General features: G+C 37.3%; 1 protein-coding gene and 1 pseudogene across 1 annotated transcript; one reads left to right on the plus strand and one right to left on the minus strand.

The window, feature by feature from the left end:
• Positions 1-980: 980 nt before the first annotated feature.
• On the minus strand, positions 981-16,643 carry LOC116533778 (annotated as a pseudogene).
• A 3,173-nt stretch (positions 16,644-19,816) lies between these two features.
• LOC116533770 (elongation factor 1-alpha, oocyte form-like) lies at positions 19,817-21,229 on the plus strand. Its single transcript, XM_032253648.1, has 2 exons — positions 19,817-20,092; positions 21,158-21,229. Exons 1-2 carry the CDS (start codon positions 19,835-19,837, stop codon positions 21,227-21,229), a joined length of 330 nt encoding a protein of 109 aa, XP_032109539.1. The 5' UTR covers positions 19,817-19,834.
• The last annotated feature ends 4,172 nt before the right edge of the window (positions 21,230-25,401 follow it).

Genomic DNA, 25,401 nt, shown 5'->3' on the forward strand with positions numbered 1-25,401 from the left:
GGCGTTGGAAGGCACATAACTGCAGTTTTTATGGTTTTGAAGGCAACTCTCTGCTATGTTAGATCACCTGGTTTGGGAGGCATAGTGCATTGCACGGGCTCAGGTACAAGGAATACTGCTATACTACTTGGTCCAGCTGGAGTTATGGTGTTACGGATTATTGTGTGCACTTGGTGCTTCTGCTTTTTTTTTTTTTAATATGTCAAATGATTTTTTTAATCATCAAAAAAGTGGTTAGTGTGGTACTTTTGCCTAGTGGCTCAAACCTACCCTATGACTACTGAATTGTGACTACGGGGCGGAGGGGTTCGGGCCTGCGCTGCCGGGGTGGCCACAGCAGCTGCCGGGCTCCATGCTGTCTGCTCCCCCCAGTGGCCGGGCCCGCCATCCACCCGCCTGCGCGCCCGCCCGTCTGGTGGAATGTGTGTATACGGGAGTGCGGCTCAGACCTTGGACTCCGTCTCCACTGGCCCGGGCAGGCCCTCCTTCCCCACGAGCTTCAGCACAGTGGGCTTTTCCCTGCTCCCTCCGGCCCCGCCTTTGCGGCCAACTGGGAAGACAGGCCTTTCTGCTCTTACCTGGCCTCCTCTGACGCGTAGGGATAGATCACCGGGAATGCAGCCGTCAGGAAACCCAGGAAAAAGCCTGTAAGGCCGGTTGCCTCATCGGGAAGTTGGACACACCCACCTCTGCACCCGGCACCAGGCTCTGCACTCGGCACCTAGCTCTGACGCATGGCTCTCCCGGAAGACTCCAGCTGATGCAAGGCTCCGGCCCGCTCTCCACCGGAAAACCCGCCCAACAACCCAACAACCAATAGCGGCCCGACCCGTCTCAATCCCGCTCCCCTGGAGTCAATCAGAGCACCCAGCTGTTGCTCCTTCCTCCTAGCCGTAAAAACCCACGCCCCAGGAAGTTGGTGCGACTTCCCTGGCCCCTTTCCCCTGGACCAAGGTACCTTGCCCAGGAATTTAATTTTCTTATGCTGGTCTCAGTTTCCTCATTCTAAACTCGGCAATATCCCTTACAGAGCCCACAGAGGCCACCATGGGGATGACATGGACAGTCCCCACAGCGTCGACCACACCCCCGAGGGCCAAGGTCACCAGGATCTGGGAGATGTACACCTGGCAGGACAGGATGGCGCAGTCGATGCCAAAGCCACTCTTGGAGTTCCCGGGGCTGTGGTGGACGTACTGCTTGATGTCGTGGTACTGGCCCAGCAGGGCATAGGGGCAGTAAGAAATGCTCATGGAGACGATACCCATGGTGCTGATGGTGACCATGGCGACATAGACATCGGGAAACATGGCCATCACGGCAGTACCCACGGAGAAGCCCAGTGTCCCCAGCACGTAGATCACCGTGACTCTCAGGTCGTAGTCCAAGTACTTCTGTAACAGGGCTGAGCAGATGGCACCAGTGGCCCATCTTCACCCTGGCGTTGTAGGTTTGTCAAGCGGTGGAGTTCGAGGCAGCCTTGGGGTCACCCTTGAAGATGACTTGGCCCATGAAGTCGCTGTAGAACACAGCCTCAGCGATGATGGAGAACCAGGTGAGGAGGTGGCAGAGGCACAGGCGCATCAGCTCCCTGGGTATCTTCAGCATGGAGAGCCACAGCAGGCGCACGGTGGTCTCGCCCTCCCCCTCCTCGCTCTCCGTGTCTCCACTGGAGATGGTGGCCCCGCTCTGGTTCCAGTGCTGGCGCCGCTGCCGCTTCTGCATGTCCTACTGGTCGCTCATGCTGCGCGAGGGCTTGATCAGCACCACCGCATTGGCACGCCGGTAGCGGTAGCGGTGGGACCCGAGCTTGCAGTAGTAGGAGAAGGTGCTGGAGGCCTGCCGGCTGAACGCGTGCCGCCGCCGCCGCACGGAACTCCACATGGCCGGGGGCTTCACATCCACCCTGGCGTAGCCGCCGAGGGCACCTTTTGCCGGAGAGCCACTTCCGTTTGGGACTTTAGCTTCATTCAAGTGATTAGCCAGCAAGGTCTCGTCCTCCTTGGCGGCTTCCCTGAGGAAGGTGGCCAGGTGGGGCAGCCCGGCCTTGGCAAGCTCCTGGCTGGTGCTGCAGTGGGTGGCAGGGTAGGAGGCGTCTTGGAAGATGGAAGGCTCCATGTCGTGCAGGAAGAGCAGCTCCGGCTCCAGGTCCAGCGCGGCGTCCGGCATGTGCAGCGCCGAGTCGCTCTTGCTGCTCACGATGTCCACGTCCAGGTAGTCCAGGGCCAGCTGGTGCTCCGACTGCACCTCGTCCGGGAAGGCAGGGACGCAGTGTGGCGCGCCCCCGTCCAGGGCGCTGGGCTCCTCAGCGCCGCGCGCTGTACTGCTCCTCGATGCTGAACAGGTGCAGGGCCACGGACACAGTGAAGATGATGGGGGCGAAGAAGAAGAGCACCTGGTTCTGTGTCCGGAACCAGCTGCCCAGGAAGGTCTGCGTCCAGCACAGCCCACGCAGCACGTAGCCGACGGCCCCGCCGAGGCCGGCAGAGAACGCGTGGATGTTGAGGGCCGTGTCCTGCTCCTCGCTGTCCACCACGTCCAGCAGATAGGCGCGAATGGGCCCCTCGGTGGCAAAGGCGCTGAGGACCACCACCCTCAGCACCGTGAGCACGATGCCAATGTGCTGCTGGCCGGGGACATCGCCGAGGGCCAGACCGATGGCAGAGCCGTTAAGGAAAAGTGCAACGCCAAAGAGGACGCCGACGCAGAGGGCGAGGATGAAAGGCCGCCGGCGGCCCCAGCTCAGGGTGTACCGGTCACTGGCAGACCCAATAAGAGCGTGAAGATGAGGCCAAGGATGGGACTCAGGAACCAGGTGAGGCTGTAGTACTGCTCCGGAAGGCCTGTCTCCTCCGGCTGGGGCCGCGGGGGCGGCTGGGCGGCCAGGAAGGGCCGGGCAGGGGTGGCGGGGGCGCGGAGCCCCGGGCGCACCGGAGTCGGGCTTCGGCGGCGGCGGCGGCGGCGGGTCCGGGCGGGGGCTGCTCCTTCGGCCTGCCGGCCGGGCGGGTCAGTCAGTCAGCGACACCGGCGCGGGGAGAGCGCTGGGAGGCAGCCCCGCGCCCCCGCCACCCCTGCTTTTTTTTTTTTTTTTTTTACGGTAGTTAACAGATATATATATATATATATATATATATATATATATATGAATGATATCTATCATATAGATGATGGCTGGTCCCCACAGACGTAGAGATGCAGGGGATACTAGGCCCCAGGGTAGCATGCTTTTCAGCAGTGGCTCCATTCTCAAAATTATACCATGCTGCGGCAGCTTGGGTCCTGGGAAGTAAGGGAACCCAGCTGTTTTTTTCTCTGGAACAATGCAGCCACATGGGATCCAGGTGCCCCCTATATAAAGTTCAGGATCTGTGAAGATTGTGTGATTCTTTCGTAGCTAAAATTGCAGGCATCTGTGGTCGTATTAGTAATTAGTAATGGGGACTGCTGGAGGTCTCCCACTTACCTATTTACTACAACGAGGAGTCCCTAATAGCTGGGAGCCAATCCCTGCAGAGTGCTTTGCTTTCCTCTCTGTGATGCCACTCTAAGTTTCCATGCTTCAGAAAGTCTTTGTTACTTCTTTGCAGAATTCCAGTGCTCTCCCTTAAAAGCTCCATTCCAATTGAAGTTATCTATTTGTTGTTTTGTTGTATCTTGGTGAAGAAGAGCATTTAACATTCTAATTATGCATCTTGGTGATAACTTTTTTGCTCATTGTGTTTTGAGGAATAAAGTTCTTTGTCTCTGACCCAGAGTCTCATATCTCCTGCCATCATCAATAAAATTGTAGAAGCTTATTAGCTTTCAAGTGGAGCAAAATCTTTGACCCCTTCAGTTTGTGATACAATTTGAAAAAAGTGTTTAAAATAGACATTTTTTTCTTATTCCTGATATTACAGAAAACAGGTTTAGTATTTTATTATTAGGTATGATAATAGCTACAGTATTTTTTCATAGATGACCCTTTATCAAGTTGAGAAAGCTTCTTTTCATACCAGGTTTGCTGGATTTTTTATGATAAATGTCTTATGGATTTTGTCAAATGCTTTTGTTATGTCTAAGAAGATGATTGTCATTTTTAAATCTTTTAGTATGAAGAATTTCACTGATTTTTAAATGCTATCAACCATGCATTGAGATAATCTCTCACTTATTTATAATATTTTATCCTTTTTATATATTATTGAGTTTAATTGACTAAATCATTGTCAAGGTCTTTATATCTAGGTTCATGATCTAGGTTCATGAGGGATTTTTTTTTTTTTTTTTTTTTAGCACTGTTGGTTTTGACATCAGGGTAATTAGGACCTTATATAATAATTTGGAAATATTTAATCTGAAATAAATTGTGTAGAATAATTTGGGAAATATTTAATCTGAAATGTGTAGAATTGGTATTATTTCTTCCTTAATTGTTTGGTATACAGTTCATTAACATTTAAATCTTTTTTCCCATATAATCATTTAAAGCAATAGCTTTTTTTCCTAAACTCTACTTTAGGTGCATTCTTCAATTAGAATTACATTGTGTTTTCTTTATCAGTCAATACAAGATAGTCTCTTATTCTCTGGGGACTTTCACCATGAAATATTTAGAAGACTTGTGTAAATTTGGAATTTTCCAGACACTTTTCCTTACTTGTTTTTTAAAATTTAATTATAAGTTAACATACTTTATATATTTCCAATTTTTCTAAATTGTTTGAGGATTATTTTATGCACTGTTATATAATATATCTTAGTATAGGTTTCATGTAAATTTGAAAAACATGAGAATTCTACTACTTTTGAGTATAGTATTTGAAAATATCAATTAGATCAAGCTATATGATAATGCTATCTAGGTTTTTATAATCTTCATAATTTTCTTTCTACTAAAAAAAATTTCAAAGAGAAAGAGAAATGTTTCAGTTCTCCAAATATGACTGTGATTTCTCTATGTCTTTTTAAAGGTCTATTTATTCTTGCACTATTTTTTTGAGCTTAGCTGTTTAATATATACACTTTTAGAAATATTATTTCTTTCAAAGCATCAACTCTTTGTCATTATGAAAATTTCCTCCTTGTCTTTGGTAATATCTCTTTTCCTGAAGTTTATTTAGATAGTAATGTAATTATTCCACATTTCTTATGAGCAAAAATTGCACAATAAAATATTTTTATTCTTTGTCTCTTAATTTACCTTTGTCAGTAGTCAAGCCAAGTTTCTTATAGGCAGCCTGTAATTGGACCCTGCTCTCTATTCAGTTTAACAGTTTATTTCTTTTAATTTCTTTGTTTTGAACTCTATTTAATATAATATTAATCTGTTTTATTTAAGTATCTCATCTTGCTGTTTCTTATCTCTTCATCTGTTTTTGTAAATTTTCCTCATTTTAAATTATTGATATTTTTATGCAGTTTATTTTATATCCTCTACTGGCCTGTTTACTAACTCTCCTTGTTCCTGTTTTGTTTGCTTGTTTTTTGTTCAATGAATACTTTTGGGATTGTAACATATACCTTTAATTTATAAGAGTACATCTTTAAATAGCATCATGGAAGTTGACATATCTTATGTTATTTTACGGTTTCTCCATCTCATCATTTATGCTGTCATTTTAATATCTTTTACTGTTTCATTCTTTATAAATCCTGCAAAATATTATCACTGTATTTTGCTTTGCACAGTTAATTATCCTTTAAATAATTTAAAAATGATTTAAAATATTCCCCATTAACCCCATTTTTACCATTTCCAGGACTTTTCTTTTTCTGTGTAAATTCAGTTTTTCACTGGTATTACTACTTCCACTTCTTTTAGCTTGTCTTATAATGTAAGACTGAATCATTAATTATTCTCGCCTTCATTTTAAAAAGTTTTCGTTTTCGTTCGTTTTGAAAGACATTTTGTTTAGATATGCAATTGTAGATTTACAGTATTTTTTTCATCACTGCTGATATAATTTGTCTTCTTGTTTGCATAATTTTTGTTGAGAAAATTGCTTCTATTTATAAATATGCATATATATTTTTCTTCGTGCTTATAATTTTTTCAGTTAAATAATGGTTTTCAGCAATTTAATTATAATACACTTTGATATTTTGTTGTTATTGTTTATTCTGCTTGAAGTTTCCTGAGCTTCTTAGATTTATGGGTTTTCAAATAATTTGGCAATTACATAATCAAAGATATAATCATTTGTGCTTTTCTAGAATAAAAATTACACATTGGTGCAATTACCCTCTATGATCTGTTCACAGATCATAGAGGCTTTTATTTCTAGTCTTTTTGCTTTCTGCCCTCTGTTCTTTATTTTAAACAGTTTCTAACATTAATTCTTTAACTTCATTCATCTTTATTTCTGCAATATCCAATCTATTCTTGTCTATCTAGTGAACTGATTACTTTAGATTTTGTGTTTTTATCTCTTGAAGTTTAAACATTTGGTATTAATTTTTTGTCACATATTTTCTTTTCTTTACATTATTGAAAATCTTTAAAATTGTTATTTTAGTGTTTATTATTTAGTGTTCACAATTTCATCATCTGTTATTTCTAAATCTCTTTCTATTAAGTGATTTAAAGTCATACTTGTTACAGGTCAATTTTTGCAGCTTCCTTTAATTTGTACTACTTTTTTAGTTTTTAAATTTTTTTTAAATGCATATAAGTTAGTATTTGTCATCTTAACTATTTTTAATTTTACAATTCAGTAGTATTGTTGTGCAACTATCACCTACCATTCACCTCCAAAACTCTCTTCATCTTACAAAATAGAAAATTTACATGCATTAAAAAATAATGCCTAATTCTTTCCTCTCTCCAGGCCTTGGCGACCGCAGCATTTCTATCCCTGTGATTTTGCCTACTCTATGTATCTAAGCGAAATAACAGAGTATTTTCTTTTTTGATGACTGGATTTTTTTTACTTAACATAATCCTCAGGCTTTCCTCATGTTGTAGCATTCAAGGTTTCCTCACATTGTAGCATATGTCAGAATTTATTTCCTTTTTAATGCTGAATAATATTTTATGGTATGTGTAAAATACATTTTACTTATCCATTCATCTGTTAATGGACACATAGCTTGCTTGTGCATTTTGGCTATTGTGAATTATTCTGTTATGATTATGGGTAACACAAATATATTTTCAAAACCCTGCTTTAATGTTTTGGGGGTATATACCCAGACGTAGAATTTCTGGATAATACAGTAATTTTATTTTTATTTTTGGGGGGGAACTGCCATACAGTTTTTCATAGTAGTTGTATCATTATAGCTTCCCATTAACTGCACAAGAGTTCCAATTTCTCCACATCCACAATAATATTTATTATTTTCTTTTTTCTTTCTTTCTTTTTTAAAATACTAGCTATTCTAATAACTGTGAGGTAGTATCTTGTGGTATTGATATGCATTTCCCTAATGATTAGTCATATTGAGCATACTTTCTTGTGTCAAAAAGACTATTTGTATAATCTCTCTGTTACTTGCTTCAGCAGCACATGTACTAAAATTGTATGTCCTCTTTGGAGAAATGTCTATTCAAGTCCTTTGTTCATTTTTTAATTGGGTTGTTTTGCTTTTTGTTGTTGAATTTTAGAAATTCCCTGAATATTCTAAATATTGTTCCCTTATCAGATATATGGTTTGCAAATATATTCTCCCATTCTCTAAGCTGCCTTTTCAGTCTGTTGATAGACGTGTTCTTTGATATACAAAAGTAGCTTTTTAAACTTTTTTTCTTTTGTTGCCTGTGCCTTGGATGTCGTTTTCAAGAAATCACTGCCAGATCTAATGTCATGAATATTTTCTCCAGTTTTCTTTTCCAGGACTTTTAGTTTTAGTTTTTACATTTAAATGTTTAATACATTTGTAGTCAATTTTGTATATGGTTGTAGGTAAGGATCCAACTTTATTCTTTTGCAGATAATATTCAATTTTCTAGCACCATTAGCTGAAAAAACTGGCCTTTTCCCGTTGAGAATGGTCTTAGCATTCTTGTTAAAAATCCTTTGACCATATTATGTGAGGACTTATTTCTGGGCCTTTTATTCTAATCCATTAGTCTCTTTGTCTGTCTGTAATGCTGGTATCACTGTTTTCATTATCGCAGATTTTTAGTAAATTTTGAATTACCTTTAAATTTAATAAATCTATTAAATTTAATAAATTTGGAAGTCCTCCAAATTTATTCTTCTTTTATAAGGTTGTTTAGGCTATTAGGCGACCATTGAAATTTCATATAAATTTTAGGATAAATTTTTCCACTTCTGTGAAAAACGTTATTGGGATATTGATAGGGATTTCACTGTATCTGTATATAACTTTGGGTAGTATTGACATCTCAACAATATTAAACCTTACAATTTGTAGCAAAGTGCTATATTTTCGGTTTTTATTTAAAAAAAATTTTAACAGTGTTTTGTAATTTTTATTACACAAGTCTTCCATGTCCTTGGTTATTCCTAAGTATTGCATTCTTTTTAATGTAATTATAAATGAAATTGATTTCACAATTTTCTTTTTAGATTATTAATTGTTAGTGTATAGAAATGCCACTGATTTGGGCTTTGTCCTCTGCTACTTTTCAGCGTTCATTTATTAATTCTAACAGTTTTTTGTGCAGAATTTTGGGTTTTCTACATATTATATTACCTATGAATAAAAACAATTTTACTTCTTTATTTCTAATTTGTATGGCTTTTCTTTTCCTTACATTATTGTTCTAGCTAGAACTTTCAATATATGTTAAATAGAAGTGATGAAAGCCCATATCCTTTCCTTGCTCTTCCCTTTCTCTGATTTCAGAGAAAATGATTTTGGTAATCAGTCATTGAGTATGATGATCACTGTGTGTTGTTTATACATGGGTTTTAGTATATGGATGTAATCTATACTTCTGTTCCTAGATTGTTGAGAGGTTTTATGATGAAAGCATTTTCAATTTTTTCCTGCATAAATTAAGAAAACCATGTGATTGCCCCATTCATCCTGTTAATGTGATATATTAGAATAACTGATTTTGGGATGTTGAATCATATGGTATTCCTGGAAAAAATCATACTTGGTTATAACATATAATCCTATTAATATGCTGCCAAATTGGCTTCCTAGTATCTTATTGAGGAATTTTGCATCAATGTTAATATGACATATTGGCCTGCTTTTGTTTTTGTTTTTTGGTTTTTTTTCTTGCAGTTTTCTTTGCCTGGCTCTTTTATGTAAATAGTGTTGACCTCATGGACAGATTACCAAGTATTTCCTTCTTTTTAATTATTTTCAAAAATTTGAGAAGAATTGTTGTCAGTTTTTTAAATATTTCATAGGATTCACCAGTGAACTTATCAGAACTTTTCATTGTTGGGTTTTTTTGTTGTTGTTGTTTTAATTACAGATTCAATATCCTTGTTAGATATGTATATTTAGATTTTCCATTTCTTTATGATTCAGTTTTTGTAGGTTTTGTGTGTGTAGAATTCTGTCCAATTTATCTAAATTATCCAAGTTTTTACCATAAGCTATGATACTCTTTCATAATACTTTTGATTTCTGTAGCGTTTGTAGTAACTTTTAAAATTTTAGTATTTTATTTTCTATAATTTTATTTCTGATTCTAGTAATTGTGTGCCTTCTACTTTTTCCTTCATCAGTATAGCTAAAAAATTACAAATATTGCTGGCTTATTTAAAGGACCAACTTTAGGTTTCATTGATTTTTATCTGTGGTTTTTCTATCTTCTATTTAATTTATGTCTTCTCTAATCATTGTGTTCTTACTTTTTTTTTTTTTTTTCTACCTTTAGATCATTTTGTTATTTTCCTAGTTCCTTGAGTTGTAACGTTAGGTTGTTTGTTGGCAATCTCTCTCTCTCTTTTTTTAAATGTAAGCTTTTATAGCTATCAATTTCCCCCTTAGCACTACTTGTGTTGCATCTCATAAGTGTTGATATGTTATGTTTTCATTATAATTCATCTAAATATTTTCTTATTTGTCTTGTTATTTTATCCATTGTTCACAAATTAATGGTTTAATTTCCTTAAATGTGTGAATTTTTCCATTTTTCTTCTATTTTTCAGTTTTAATTTCATTCTATAGCAGTCAAAATAGATAGTTCATACATCATTAATCTTTTAAAATTTATAGAGTCCAGGTGTGGTGGCTCATGCCTGTAATTCCAACCCTTTGGTAGGCTGAGTTGGGCAGATCACTTGATTTTGATCACTTGATCACTTGATCTCAGAAATTTGAAACCAGTATGGGCAATATGGCCAAACCTTGTGTCTACTAAAAATATAAAAATTGGCTGAGTGTGTTGGCACGTACTTGTAATCCCAGCTACTACAGTGGCTGAGGCAGGAAAATCACTAGAACCCATGAGGCAGTGGCTGCTGTAAACTGAGGTAGAGTCACTGCACTCCAGCCTGAGAGACAGGCTGTCTTTTCTGAGACTCTGTCTCAAATAAATAAATAAATAAATAAAATCTATAGAGACTGAATTTGTGGCCTAATATATGGCCAGAAAATATGCCTTATGCACCTGAAAAAAATGGGTTTTCTGTTGCTGTTTGGTAGCGTGTTTGTATGTGTTTCTACATCTTAGGTATAGTTTGTTTATTGAGTTATTCATCTGTATTATTCTGCCCATGATTGAGGGTGAGTATTGCAGTCTTTGACTATTACTGTTAGAACTTTTATTAGAATGGCTTATTTCTCCCCTCACATTTTTTTCAGTTACTCTTCATATATTTGGATGGTCTGTTACTAGTTATATACATGTGCATAATTTTTATATATTCCTGTTGTATCAAATTTTTTTTAATATATAACGTCCTTTTCAGTCTCTTGTAACTCTTTAAAGTTAAAGCCTATTCTGTCTGATATTATCATGGCCACCTCTGCTCGCCTTCGGTTCTTACTGGCATGACATAAAACTTTTTACATCCTACCACTTTAATTGTGGCCTTTGGATCTAAAAGGAATCGCTTGTAGACACCATATCCAGTAGCGTCCAGTGATTATGTTTTTAAAACATCAATTCCATCAACTTTTTTTGATTAGAGCCTTGAATCTATTTCTATCCAAAGTAATTACTGATGAGAGAGGTCTTACTGCTGTTATTATGCTGTTTGTTTCTTGTATGTCTTATAGCTTTTTGTCCTGCATCTTTGCATTACTATCTTCTTTTGTGTTTGCTTGATTGAGTTTTCATAGCAGAAGATTTTAATTTCCTTCTCATTGCCTTTTGTGTATGTTGCATAAGGAATTTTTTGGGGGGTTGCCATGGAGACAACATTTATTATTGTAAAGTTAAAGCACTCTAATTTGAATATATACCAGTTTGACTTCAGTAACATATACATTTTCTTCTCCCTCACAGCCCTTTCCTCGCCCCTTTGAGTTATTAATGCCACAATATTACATCCTATTATACTGTGTGTCCAGAAACAGAAACTGCCGTTTTTAGTGCATTAGTCTCTTAAATTATGTGGGAAACAAAATGTGGAATTAAAAACCAAAGTTAAAATAATACTAACTCTTATATTAATAATTTTTAAAAAGTAGTAGTCTCTTAAATCATATACCAAAAAGACTGAGTTATAAACCACTGTTAAAATAATATTAGCTTTTATAGTTTTCTATGCATTTGCCTTTACTGAGATCTTTATTTCCTTACATGACTTAGAGTTACTGCCTAGTATTATTTTATTTTAATCTTCAGTAATCCCTTTAGCATTTCTCACAAGACACATCTAGTGATAACAAACTTCTTTAGCCTACTTCTACAGCTGTTTTATTTAGCAACTTCCTTGGTTGTTTTTATTTTGTCAATTTTGGAAGATAATTTTGCTGGATATAAGACTCTGTCTGGCCAGGTACAGTGGCTCATGCCTGTAATCCCAGCATTTTGAGAGTGCCAAAATGGGTGGATATCGAGATCAAGCAATTGAGACCATTCTGGCCAACATGGTAAAACCCAATTTCTACTAAAACTACAAAAATTAGCTGGGTGTGGTGGCACATGCCTGTAGTCCCAGCTACTTGGGATGCTGAAGCAGACGAATCGCTTGAACCCAAAAGGCAGAGGTTGCAGTGAGCTGAGATCCTGCCACTGCACTCCAGCCTGGTAATAGAGCAAGACTGTCTCAAAGAAAAAAAAGAAGACTCTTTCTCCACAGGGTTTTCTACATTAGCCCACTCCCTTTCATCCTCCAAAATTTCTGGTGATAGATCTGCTGATAATCTCATTAAAAAGCCTTTGTTTGTTATAAGTCACTCATCGATGATCTTGCTTTCAATGCTCTTTCTTTGTTTTTGTCTTCCAACAGTTTGACTGTAATGTCTCTCAGTGTGGTTGTCTTTTCGTTCATTCTACCTGGAGTTCATTAAGTTTCTTGAATATTTATATTCATGTCTTTCATCAAACTTGCAATGTTTTTAACCATTATTCCTTTAAATAATCTCTCCACTACTTCTCTTCCTCTTTTCTACAATTACAGTATTTTGGATGTTTGTTCATTTCATGATGTCCTCAGCTAGCTTAGGCTTTGTTCACTTTTATTCAATTATTTTTTCTTACTGTTATTCAGATTATACTTCCAATTGTCCTATCTTCAAGTTCATCAATTCTTTCTTCTGCTCATACAGGCCCTTGAATCTCTCTGGTGAATTTTTCATTTCAGAACTTGTATATTTTAGATCTGAAATTTCTCTTTGATTTTTTTAAGGTTTTTGATTTTTTTAATTTGTATTTTCATTTTGGTCATACATCATTTTCTTAACTTTCTCTATATCATCCTTTAGACCTTTGAGCATCTTTACGACACTTATTTTAAAGTCTGCCTTAAAAATCAAAAATTATTTTAAAGGAATACATTGGCCAAGAAGTAACTTAACTAATTTGTAAAAAAGAAAATTTAATGTTATGCAAAGAAAGACAAAATCTGAATGTATAATAATGTAATATTCATTATGTATTGATCTATTTTTATTATCATATGAAGAAATAACCAAGACTGGGTAATTTATAAAGAAAAAGAAGTTAAATGGACTCCTAGATCCACATGGCTGGGGAGGCCTCACAATCATGGTGGAAGGTGAAGGAGGAGCAAAGGCACATCTTAAGTGGCAGCAGGTGAAAAAGCATGTGCAGGGAACAGCAGGTAAGAGAGTGTGTGCCAGCTGGTCTTTCTAATGTACAGTTTCTGTTCGTTTGTATTTTTCCTTTGAATGGGCCTAAGTTTATCATTTTTTTGCATGCTCTGTTATATTTTGAATAAAAATAGGACATTCCATCTAATAGTGTAACTCTGATAATCAGATTTTTCCCCTTCCTTGTGTTTTTGTTTGGTTTTGTTTTCCTTGTCGTATTATGTTGTTTTATTGTTATTGACTGTCTTTATACTAAGGATCAACCTGCAGTGTAAATTCAAAGTCTTCTGAGGTGTTTTCTGAGCCTACACCTTTCCCTGGGCATGCATGAAGACCTTCTAATTTTCCTATATGCTGTTAAAAAAAAAATCCTGGTATTAAATGACTGATTCTCAAAAGAAATAAAGAGGAAAAAAAAAACTGAAAGAAGAGAGGGTAATGCATTAGCCATTTAAATCCCTGAACATTACTTCACCTTAAGGCTAACAACAAGGTTATGGGGTACAGAAATGGCTGCCTGCCTCTGTATCTGTATCTCTATGATTAGAAACATGAGATTAGAATATGGATTTCTGATATATTGAGAGCAGAATCCTTATTGCCCATTGTATTAGGGTTTTCTAGAAACCGAATCAGCTTTATATATATAATTACATATTATATATATATAATATTATAATACATAGTATATAATATTAATGTGTGTGTGTGTGTATAGTCCGTCTATCTATCTAGCTAGCTAGCTAGCTAGCTATGTAATTGGCTCACAGTTATAGAGTCTGACAAATCCTAACACCTGAAGGGTGGGTCACAAAGTTCAAGACCCAGGAAGGGCCAATATTTTACTTTGAAGACAGTAGGCAGGTACAATTCTTCTTATTGGAGTAGCATCAACCTTTCTATTGTAGTTAAGCCCTAATCTTATTGAATAAGATTCACCCACATTAAAAAGGGTAATCTGCTTTACTTATGCTACCAGCTTAACTGTTAATCTAATTCCAAACATTCTCATAGAAACACCCAGAATAATGCTGGACCAAATATCTGAACATCCCATGACCCATCCACTTGACACATAAAATTAACGCTCACACCCACCTTGGTTCCTGCAAACTGTGTGCAAATTGCTCTAGGAACACATGTAGGGCTGTGTACCAAGAGGTTGGAGGGTGAGGGATGCATAGCTGCTGCTGAGAGAGGAGCGGAATTTGACCAAAAGTAGCTATGATTTACCATGTAAGTCTTCCTCTGGAAGTTGCAAAGCTTCATTAGACTCCAGAGTCTAATCAGACAGCTTCTAGCCATGCAGTTGTTATCTAACTGGAGAGAGATTACTGGTACCTTCAATTCCACTATCTTCACGGAGTTGTCTCTTATTTCTACTATTTTTTCACTTGATATTTTGTGTATTGTGATATGGTTTGTCTGTGTCCCTACCCAAGTCTCATCTTGATTTATAGCTTCCACAATCCCCACGTGTTCTGGGAGGGACCCAGTAGGAGGTAATTGAATCATGGGACAGGTTTTTCTAGTGCTATTCTCATGATAGTAAATAAGTCTCATGAGATCTGATGGTTTTATAAAGGGCAGTTTCCCTGCACATGCTTTCTCACCTGCTGCCACATAAGATGTGCTTTTGCTTCTCCTTCACCTTCCACCATGATTGTGAGGCCTCCCCAGTCATGTGGATCTAGGGGTCCATTTAACTTCTTTTTCTTTATAAATTACCCAGTCTTGTTTATTTCTTCATATGAAAATAAAATAGATCAAAACATAATGAATATTACATTATTTTATATTCAGATTTTGTCTTTCTTTGTATAACACTGAATTTTCTTTTTTAGAAAATAGTTAAGTTACTTGTTGGCCAACTTATTCCTTTAAAATAATTTTTGATTTTTAAGCATTTTTGGTCAAGATTGTAATAGTATTGGTTTTTAAGCATTTTTAGATCCAAACTATAATAATATTAATTCTAATTCTAGTTTATTTATGCTACTAAGACATGGTCCACCATGAATCTACATGAATTTACCTATTTATTCAGACCTTTCTTCAATTGGTTTTTGGATAAGAAATCTGGAGGGCATAATTTTACCAATATATTTTCATAGGAATTACTGGAGAGAATGAGGTAAGATACTTTTGAAATAAAGATTTCACAAAACAGTAGAAATGTAGAACACTAAGGAAATAACAAAATCTTAAAAGTAATTTCATGTCTTTTTGCAACTTCTTTTTGTATTACCTATCACTTATCATTTTATGCTGTATGGTTGATGATTTACTCGGATCTATGTTTCAAGTAACAGATTTGTTTAATTTGTTTTTAATTTTAAGAACTAGCATGAACTTAATTACATGCTCTCAAAATTCATCTTGAAGGCTTACACCTCAATATAACTGCGTTTGAAGATAGGGCTTGTGAGGAGGTAATGCATGTTAAATGAGGTTAGAGGGTGGGCTCTAACTCAATAAGGCTGGTGTCCTTATAAAAAGAGGCTCTGGACACAAACACAGAGAGAAGATCATGTGATGACAGATGGGAGATGCCATTTGAAAGCTGAAAAGACAGGCTTCACCATAAACCTACCATGTTGGCAACAGAGTTTTAGACATGCAGCGCCCAGAACTGTGATAAAGTAAATGTTTGTTAACATCTACTGCTTAAGCTACCCAGTCATGGTAGCATGAGCAGACTAATGAACTATATAATTTTTATGACTACTTTTTGCTTCTTTTTAAAACCATTCTAGTCTAATTTGACATTGTCTTGCATTTTCTACATGATTTTTGATCCCTTTTTATTGTTATTTTTATTTCATTGTGTGAAAATATAATTCTTTTATCATTTTACTTTCATAATGATTCATTTCTTCGTATAGTTGATTGCTAAGAGTTTATCTTGTGAAGATTTTGTTTTGGTTTTGGTTTTGGTCTAGGAAATGTGCATTCCTTGGGTTAGGAAGCACTTATTCTGGGAGGCTTCACTGTCCTTCCTGCTTTCTGTCTAGGCAGTATACGTCTGTGCAAATTTGGACCCCACAAAGAAAGTGGACTAGCCTGAGGGTTCTATTTTATTTTTTCATTTTGTCTATTTATATTTTTATGGCCAAAGGAAATTGACAGGTATTTTTCTTTTAATTTTCCTAGCTCTTTTATGAATAAGGTAGCTCTTCATAATTACCTACTTAATGTAAATAGATCAAGTTCATAATCCTACAGGTTTATGACATAGATGTCCTCTTCATTAGAGATTTAGGATGAAACCACTAAGGTCTATATCTGGCTCTGACTAGATATAAAGGTACAATCTTCTAACAAAGATTGTTTCTCATGTAATGTTTCTTAACATCCAAAATGTGGAGAAAAATTTCAAGACACATTAAAATAGCCTTTATGTCTATATCTCTGAGCAGATATAGACCTTAATAATTTCATCCTAAGTCTCTAATAAGGGGGACATTTATGTCATAAACATAGAGCCATTGACTCACTGGAGCCATTTTTGCTTCAGTTTTGACTCACAGCATTAGTGAGATTCTGTTTAGTGTCTGAAAAATTGTGGATTTCTAAGTACTTATTGAGGAGTAGACCCTTCCATGTTAGTCCAATCTCCCAGGTAGTGTAGAAATCTATTTAATCTCTTTAAGTCTATGTTTACAGATCTGTAAGATGGAGATAAGAACCCCTAATGTACTAGATGTTCCTGAAAGCAATTTAGATTAACATATATTAATGACTTAGCATATTTCCTAGTGAATCGTAAATATTCAGTAAATATGGATCATTAGTAGAATTCTAAACAACATCCATTTAAATTATGACATATGAAGCTATCAAACCTCAGCATTTGAAGCAATTTGAAATTAATCACGTTTTATATTTTTTCTAACAAAAGATTGTTTCTCATGTAATGTTTCTTAACATCCAAAATGTGAAGAAAAATTCTGAGACACATTAAAATCACCTTTATATTATTTGCTTTTGCCTAATTTTTCAAATATATGTTGAATTTCCTGCAAGTGGCATTATGTTTTGGGTTACTCTCTGAGCTTTGCTATTTTGTACAAAGATTTCATGCAAAAAAGACTACAGTGTTCTATTCTGCTGGAAGCATTTTTCAGTAAATGTATTTTTAATTTTTCTTATACAACATTGACGCCTAATGAATGGATTTTCAAATATTATAACTGCAAGAGAGAGGCAGTTAGGTCTGAGGGCAGAGAATTTGTAATTCAGAATTTCTGATAGTTTTTGATAAGCCAGTTTAAAGTATCTATAAATCTCTTTATATATTAATTTATTGATTAAAATCATTACAAATTATTTGAAGGATTCATATGGAATCTTTGCTCTTAGAGGAATTAGAGAAAGAAAAAAGATAAAAGAATGCAGAGAGAGAGAAAGAGAAAAGGTGAATCCATTGAGTTAAATTAGTAAATAATTAAGAGTGGTTAAAACAACAATGTTCACACATTTTTAATTTAAGACTGTTCGAGCCTTTTAAAATTCATTTGGAGCTGCAATTATTTAAGCTGTGAGCTGTGCACTGAAGAGAGAGTAAAACTATAGATTTTAAGATTGTAGCTGGAGGTAATATATAAATCCAATTGATCAGTCCGGCAGAGAATTGATGCCACAATTTGTACCCAGTGGCATTTTCTCTCTCTTACTCAACTGGCTTTAGAACATTATCAGGAAGTCAATATGATATGCCAATATAGTGATATACTTTCAATCATAAGTCCCTTGTTCAGATTAAAACTTAGGCACTCACATTGTGGATAATAATGGACAGACAGCCTGACTCCATCTCACTCTGTATCTCTCAGAGAGAACTTGACTCAACTTTACTGCAGGTTACCGTATAGTTATTAGTGTTCCCAAGAGACAGTCAAACTAGTGACAAAGGATGTCTGTCTCTTCAGGACAAAAAAATCGAGAGAAAGGATAATATATACCCAGAGCTGCAGTCTGGCTTCAGAGCATTCTCTAGTAGCCTCCTGTCTCCAATGGCTTTTCCTGATTTTCTGATCAAGTTACCTTTAAAATTCACTCTTGATTTCATGTTTTGATTCTCTTTCTCTTTTAATTTATTAATGCATTTACTGCCTCAGCATTATCTTTACAGCTGATTCCCTCCCAAGCTTACTCATTCCCATAAAACTATTGAGAAAGTTTTACTGTCTTTCAAATCCTTGTATTGTAATTTAATTCTGAAGGTTATTTTATGACACAAAGGTTTTTATTCTTTTAACAGTGCAAAGCTCCGTGAGAGGACTTCTATACCATGTATTTTATCCTCAGCAAATATGCCCAACTTATTGACATGTTTCAGGCAGAGTATATAAGTAGTCTTCAGTACTATTATCAGAAGTTGGTGATTTCATAAACTGTTATGCAGTCCATATGGCACAGCTCCAATCTAAGCTTGGTTAAGGCAACATTCTATACCATGTGGTACTTATCAGGTAGATGACAAATATTTGAAGATGACAATTATTTTGCAATAAATTGTTGAGTCACAACTAGTCCAGATATTTATCGGTAATCCTTCATTCAGGATTTCTTTAATTTTGGACATCAGACAGGCAACATAATGCTTAATTATAGAATAAAAATTTTATTTAGTTTACTGTGTAGTTAAGTTTTGCATAGTTACTCATTTATACATTTCATTTTAAACATGTGCTGAATGCCAGCCATATAATCAGGCTCTTGCACTGTGTGCTAGAATGCAGCTGGGGAATAGAGACACATGGGATGTATACCCAAGTGTGGAAAACAGTTTGCAAACAAAAATAGATGAAGATGAATGTTGCAGAGAATGGTAAGGGGAAAAACATGTATGGACTGGGATAGGGTAAAACATATAGGGTGGTCATGAAAGACATCCCTGAAAAAGTGATATTTGTATGGAGACCTAAAGAAAATGAAGATGTGAAATGTGTGGACAGGTGGGAAAATGGCATTCAGACAGAAAGAAAGCCATCCACAAGTCCTGGAAGTTGGGTAATGGTGCAGGTTAAAGGAAGGGCAAGGAAACTCGTGCATCAGAAACAGAGGGGAAAAAAGGGTGCATCTTTAGGTTCAGTTCCCCTGAACTGTGGATTCTCGTGCAAATGATTTATTAAGAAGCTGATAAAGGGGATGGGGAAGCAGAAAAGCTAAACAAAAGTGCAAGTTCAGGTGAAAACACCTCATCTTAATTCTTTGGGTGTTCTGTTATATAAATTACATTGCAGAGTCTGTACCACTTTAAGGTGAGAGAGGTGGGCTTTCATACTTCTGCAGCAGTCAGTCATTGGCACTTCTGAATACAAGGTAGTCCTCTGAAGAAGGTCGTAAGTGCAAAGCACAAAGAAGTTGTGAGAATGGGTACATAGAACTCGAAATAATTTCTTAGGAGATAAGAGAGAACATGAATGCCAGTGCTCATTAATATTCAGCCTCCCTTGCATTTAGATATAGCCAATATATTTATGTTGTAAGTAGATTCCTTTTGTTACAATGAAAATAAAAGACCACAGGAGAATAAGTGATAAATCAAGACCAGTTAGGAGGCTACTGCAATATTTTTAGAAAGAAAAACTAGTAAGACTAGAACGATGGGATATGAAAACAGAACTAGCTTTTTCTCAACGGGATTGCCATCAGAACACAAGTGTCTTGAGAACTACTTCTAAAAGCCAAAATGGGAAAGGAAAAGATTAATATCAACATTATCATCATTGGACACATAGATTCAGGCAAGTCCACCACTACTGGCCATCTCATCTACAAATGCGTGGGCATTAACAAAAGAGCCATTCAAAAACTTGAGAAGGAGGCTGCTGATGTGGGAAAGGGCTCCGTTAAGTATGTCTGGGTCTTGGATAAACTGAAAGCTAGGCATGAAGCTGGTATCACCATTGATACCTCCGTGTGGAAATTTGAGACCAGCAAGTACTATGTGAGTATCATTGATGCCCCAGGACAGAGACTTCATAAAAAACATGCTTAAAGGGACATCTCAGGCTTACTGTGCTGTCCTGATTGTTTCCACTGGTGTTGGTGAATTTGAAGCTGATAACTCCAAGAATGGACAGACCTGTGAGCATGCTCTTCTGGCTTACACACTGGGTGTGAAACAACTAATTGTTGGTGTTATCAAATGGATTCCACTGAGCCACCCTACAGCTAGAAGAGATGTGAGGAAATCATTAAAGAAGTCAGCACTTGCATTATGAAAACTGGCTACAACCTTGACACAGTAACATGTGTGCCAATTTCTGGTGAGAATGGTGACAATATGCTGGAGCCAAGTGATAACATGCCTTGGTTCAAGGGATGGAAAGTCACCCGTAAGGATGGCAATACCAGTGAACCATGCTACTTGAGGCTCTGGACTGCATCCTACCACCAACTGGTCCTACTGACAAGTCTTTGCACCTGCCTCTCCAGGATGTCTACAAAAATTGCTGATATTGGTACTGTTCCTGATGGCTGAGTAGAGAATGGCGTTCTCAAACCCAGTATGGTGGTCCTCTTTGCTCCAGTCAATGTTACAACCGAAGTAAAGTCTGTTGAAATGCACCACGAAGCTTTGAATAAAGCTCATCCTGGGGACAATGTGGGTTTCAACGTCAGGAATGTGTCTGTCAAGGATGTTTGTCATGACAGTGTTGCTGGTGACAGCAAAAACAAGCCATCAATGGAAGCAGCTGGCTTCACAGCTCAGGTGATTACCTGAACCACCCAGGCCACATCAGTGCTGGCTATGCCCCTGTACTAAATTGCCATACGGCTCACATTGCATGCAAGTTTGCTGAGCTAAAGGAAGATATTGATAAAGGTTCTGATAAAAAAAAAAAAAAGCTGGAAGATGGCCCTAAATTCTTAAAGTCTGGTGATGCTGCCATCGTTGATATAGTTCCTGGCAAGCCCATGTGTGTTGAGAGATCCTCCGACTATCCACCTCTGGGTCACTTTGCTGTTGGTTATATGAGACAGACAGTTGCCATGGGTATCATCAAAGCAGTGGACAAGAAGGCTGCTGGAGCTGGCAAAGTCATCAAGTCTGCCCAGAAAGCTCAAAAGGCTAAATTAATATTATCCCTAATACCTGCCCCCCTAGACTTAATTAGTGGTGAAAGGACTGTCTCAGAACTGTTTGTTTCAATTGGCCATTTAAGTTTAATAGTAAAGACTAGTTAATGATTACAATGCATAATAAAACCTTCAGAAGGAGAGGAGAATGTTTTGTGGACCACTTTGTGTGTGTGTGTGTGTGTGTGTGTGTGTGTGTGGCAGTTTCAGGTTTGTAGTTTTTAAAATAAGGACTTTTTAATGGAAACAACATGACCAAAAACCTTTCATGGAATTTTGAGACCTATTAAAACTTTTTTCTTAAAAAACATTTTAGTCCTATTATCTTCATTTTATACTCAGAATTATATTGTGTTGAATAAATAATATCAGTAATAAAACACATCTGCTTTCATACATCTAAATAAACAGTTTGGTATAAAAATTAAAGAGTTTAAAATGCACATATATTTCCATGTTTGTACATAGTATATAATGAGGAGCTTTTCCAATAATTGCTTAGCAGAAACATCGTTCTTCTATAAAAGGGAAAATGTTACCTTATTTGGAGTGTATTCTTGTCCACCTCATACATTTGCAAATGGAACTATGTATGCAGAGTTGACCTGATATCCCAAACATAAAATGAAAAAGAAACAATGTTTTAGTATAGTGTAGAAATATGTAAATTTCTTTTTCTGAAAAAGACAACTAATACAGAAACAGAAAACCAAATAATGTATGTTTTCACTTATAAGTGGGAGATAAATGAGGACATGAACACATAGAGGGGAACAACACACGGTGAGACCTTTTAGAAGGTAGAGTGTGGGAGGAGGGAGAATAAGGAAAAATAACTAATGGCTACTAAGCTCAAGACCTTGGTGATGAAATTTATACAAAAAACTCCCATGACACAAGTTTACCTCTGTAACAAACCTGTACATGTACCTCTGAACTTAAAAGATAAAAGAAAATGCTATGTATCCAAGTTAATAATTTTCAAGTAAAGTAATAGGTAGAGATAAATTCATAGCCATGAATGTGTCTCTCAAAATGCAGAGTGAAAAAAGAGGCAGAGTGGCTTAACTCAGCTGTGTTACCCTTACATTTGGTTCCATTACACATTATAGAGGCCTTACACGTTACACTCAAATTTCCTGTTTGCTATGTGCCTCCCCTACCAAAGTATGAAGAAACTTGAGATCCAAAATTTCTTTTCATGTTTGTTTTCCAATACATAATACAGTTACTATGAGGGACTGTGTTAAGGAAAAAAACTTCTCTTCCCTGGTCCGTGAGGGGCGTGGCTTCATCTGGATTTGGGAACCAGAGGGGTTTCAAATGTAAAGTTATTTGTCTGTCATACCCGGCACAGGCTAGGTAGAGAAATCCAGGTGTGTTAAGAGCCTTCTGAAAGCTCTGGGAGGAGAAAGCTCTGTTGTGGACCCAGCAACCAATCCGGTATCAGAGTCAAAGATCAATCACTCCAGAGGAAGTTTGTAAGAACTCCTCACATTGGATGAGAACATGAATGGGGAGGAAATAACTCCAGGGCTAACCCCCCACCCATGCTCCTTACCTATATGGATTCCTTCCTTGGATCCCTTCCCACAGCAGCATGGGAGATCTCTCTTGCTCTCTTTTTCTCTGTCTCTGCCTAATAAATCGCTCTCTGCTAAACTCTTTGGGTCCACAATAATTATTGGAATGCTAAGCTCACTGCACCTCTGGGGCTCCTTTTCTCATTCTTGGGGTTAGAGAGGCCATGGACCTCGGAATCAGAGCTGCGTAGGCAGCACCCCCCCAACCCCATTACACTAGCACATAGTTGACACTCAATAAGGTAATAAATGCTTTCTTAAAAAGGACATGTGAAATAAAGCATCACTGAGAGAGAACAAACTTCCCTGTCACTAAAAAATGTGTTCTGTCAGTTTTTCTTAAGAAAAACAAAAATAACTTACTACTGGTAAATGTTTTGTAGTTTTCTACATTTATGGTTTAATTTTACTGCTGGGATCAATTTATTCTCCAGAGTTAATAAGTAAGTTTTACCAGATTTAGTATATTGCTACAACTGGAATTTTTCCTTTGTATTTGGCGTGAAAAGGGCATTGCCCTCAAAATGTAACTGTAAAAACTGTACTTTTGATCGTACCAGTGGTCTAGTTTTCTCTCCTGTTATTCTACTTCTTTATCTGCATGCTGTCATATACAAAGAAAGTTTCTAGGGCCAGGGACTTAAAAAAAACTTGGATGGGGGGAGTAGCCAAAAAACGATGAAGTACATCTTTAATAAGGCAAGTTGAGGTGGCTTCATAGTTTGATACATGGATAGATTGGGGTCAGCATAATTGTAGCTGAAATCTGTGCCACTACTGAAGAAAAAGAAATGACGTATCATACCAAAATAAGGATGGTTTTATCCCTCAATGAGGATGAGAGTGCAGAAAAAAAAAAAATAAATTCTCTTTGGAGATAAACCTTGTGTAACAAATACATATATGACGGTTTGACCGTATTTTAGCTTGGGTTCCCCTGAAAGCAGAGTCTGATTTATTTCCAGGTGGCATTTAGAAGGTAACACTGAAGAGCAGGGATGACAGTCAAAAGAGAGATGAGAATAAAGGAAGGAAGAAGAGCTTCATCAAGTTGACCAGTGTGGGCAACTGGTGCTTGCGCTCACTCTCAGAAAAGTATAGCGTGCCTTTTACAATTGTCCCCCCAAAGGACAGGAGGCAGCACTCAAGTTCACTATTGGTTGAGGGCCATTCCATCAATTCCCCGACATTTTATGAGCTATTCATATGGGTAAAAGGACTTCAATGCAGAAAGCTAATATGCCAACAGTTGAGGAAAAACATTATTAGTGAAAAGTGAGTAGAAGCTGCACAAAAGTGTCCAGGCTTGCCAGATAGTGGGCCAGTGCATCAGATACATCAGACACCAACGGCTCAGGGCTGATTGATGAATGGAATCCAAGACACTTTAGTTTGTAGTTCAACTTCCCAGAATCTCTGATGAAATTCTTATTCTATCCTCTGGGACTATACACAGGTAGCTGTCTGCTGGCAGATGCATGAATATGATAACCCATTTGTTTTTATATAGATTCTATCAGAGGTTAAAAATAGGCAAATGGTTGCTTTGTGAAAATTACGTAATGTTTCATTCCAAGTTAATCTTAAAGAGAGGTTTATTTTTGAACAGTGTTTTCTTAAATACTCATATCTCAAGTTTCCTAACTTTAAGGTCTGTGAATAAAGCTGCTGACATTTTGTGAGAGGTAAATGACTGACTCCTCAACATTTTATAAAGCAACTATTTTCACCAACTTTTTGATATATTACTATTTAACTATAAGATTGAAATCTCAGAATAATCTCACGCCTGGGAGATTCCCATAAGAAGTTATATATTCTCTGTGTCTCTAGTAGGCTACCTTGACCTTTCATGTTTTAAGCTGCAGCCCTTTTCCATCATTAGATTTTAAAGTTTTCAAAAATCTGGGGAGAAAGGGTTTTCTTTCTCATCCTCCCTTACATTGCCTCTGGGCTGGGGAAGAAAGTAGGTAAAACAAAAGATTTTTGTTTGCCTTGAACCCAAAAGAAGTTCAAATGGAAGCCTCAAGTGCAATGACCTTAATGACTATTGCTCTTTTATCATAACGGTATGCTTAATAGTTCATAGAATATTCAGCTCAGCAGGGCACAATTTGAAACTTCAGACAGAGGACATATCTCTGTAGGGAAACTTACCTTTCCAGTGGGGGTAATTCCTTTGTGCCTATAATTTCAGCAGATTGCAAGGGGGAAAAGCAATGTTTGAGGATATCTGAAAGATGACCTAACTAATGATGTAAAATGAAATAAAGTCTACATCCTCTAATTTATCCGTATCAACCTGAATCAAACTGGGGTAACTGACAATTCAATTTTTTTTCATGAATTAATTTGCCCAAGTCATTGCAAACCTAGTTAGCAAATACATTGAAATACTGATAAGATATAACATTTTAGAAAAATTGAAGCAGTAAATACTGACCATGATATTATATGAGCACAATATTGTATGTGTGTTTATAGGTCCCTGCAAGCTTACATGAGTGTGTACGTGTGTGTGTGTGTGTATGTGTGTGTGTACATACAGAGCCAATTTATACCATCTGGGAAGAACTTATTGGTAAGTATT

Source organism: Sapajus apella, unplaced genomic scaffold (assembly GCF_009761245.1).
Source record: "Sapajus apella isolate SASKATOON/1434 unplaced genomic scaffold, GSC_monkey_1.0 scaffold84, whole genome shotgun sequence".
NCBI classification, from domain to species: Eukaryota; Metazoa; Chordata; class Mammalia; order Primates; family Cebidae; genus Sapajus; species Sapajus apella.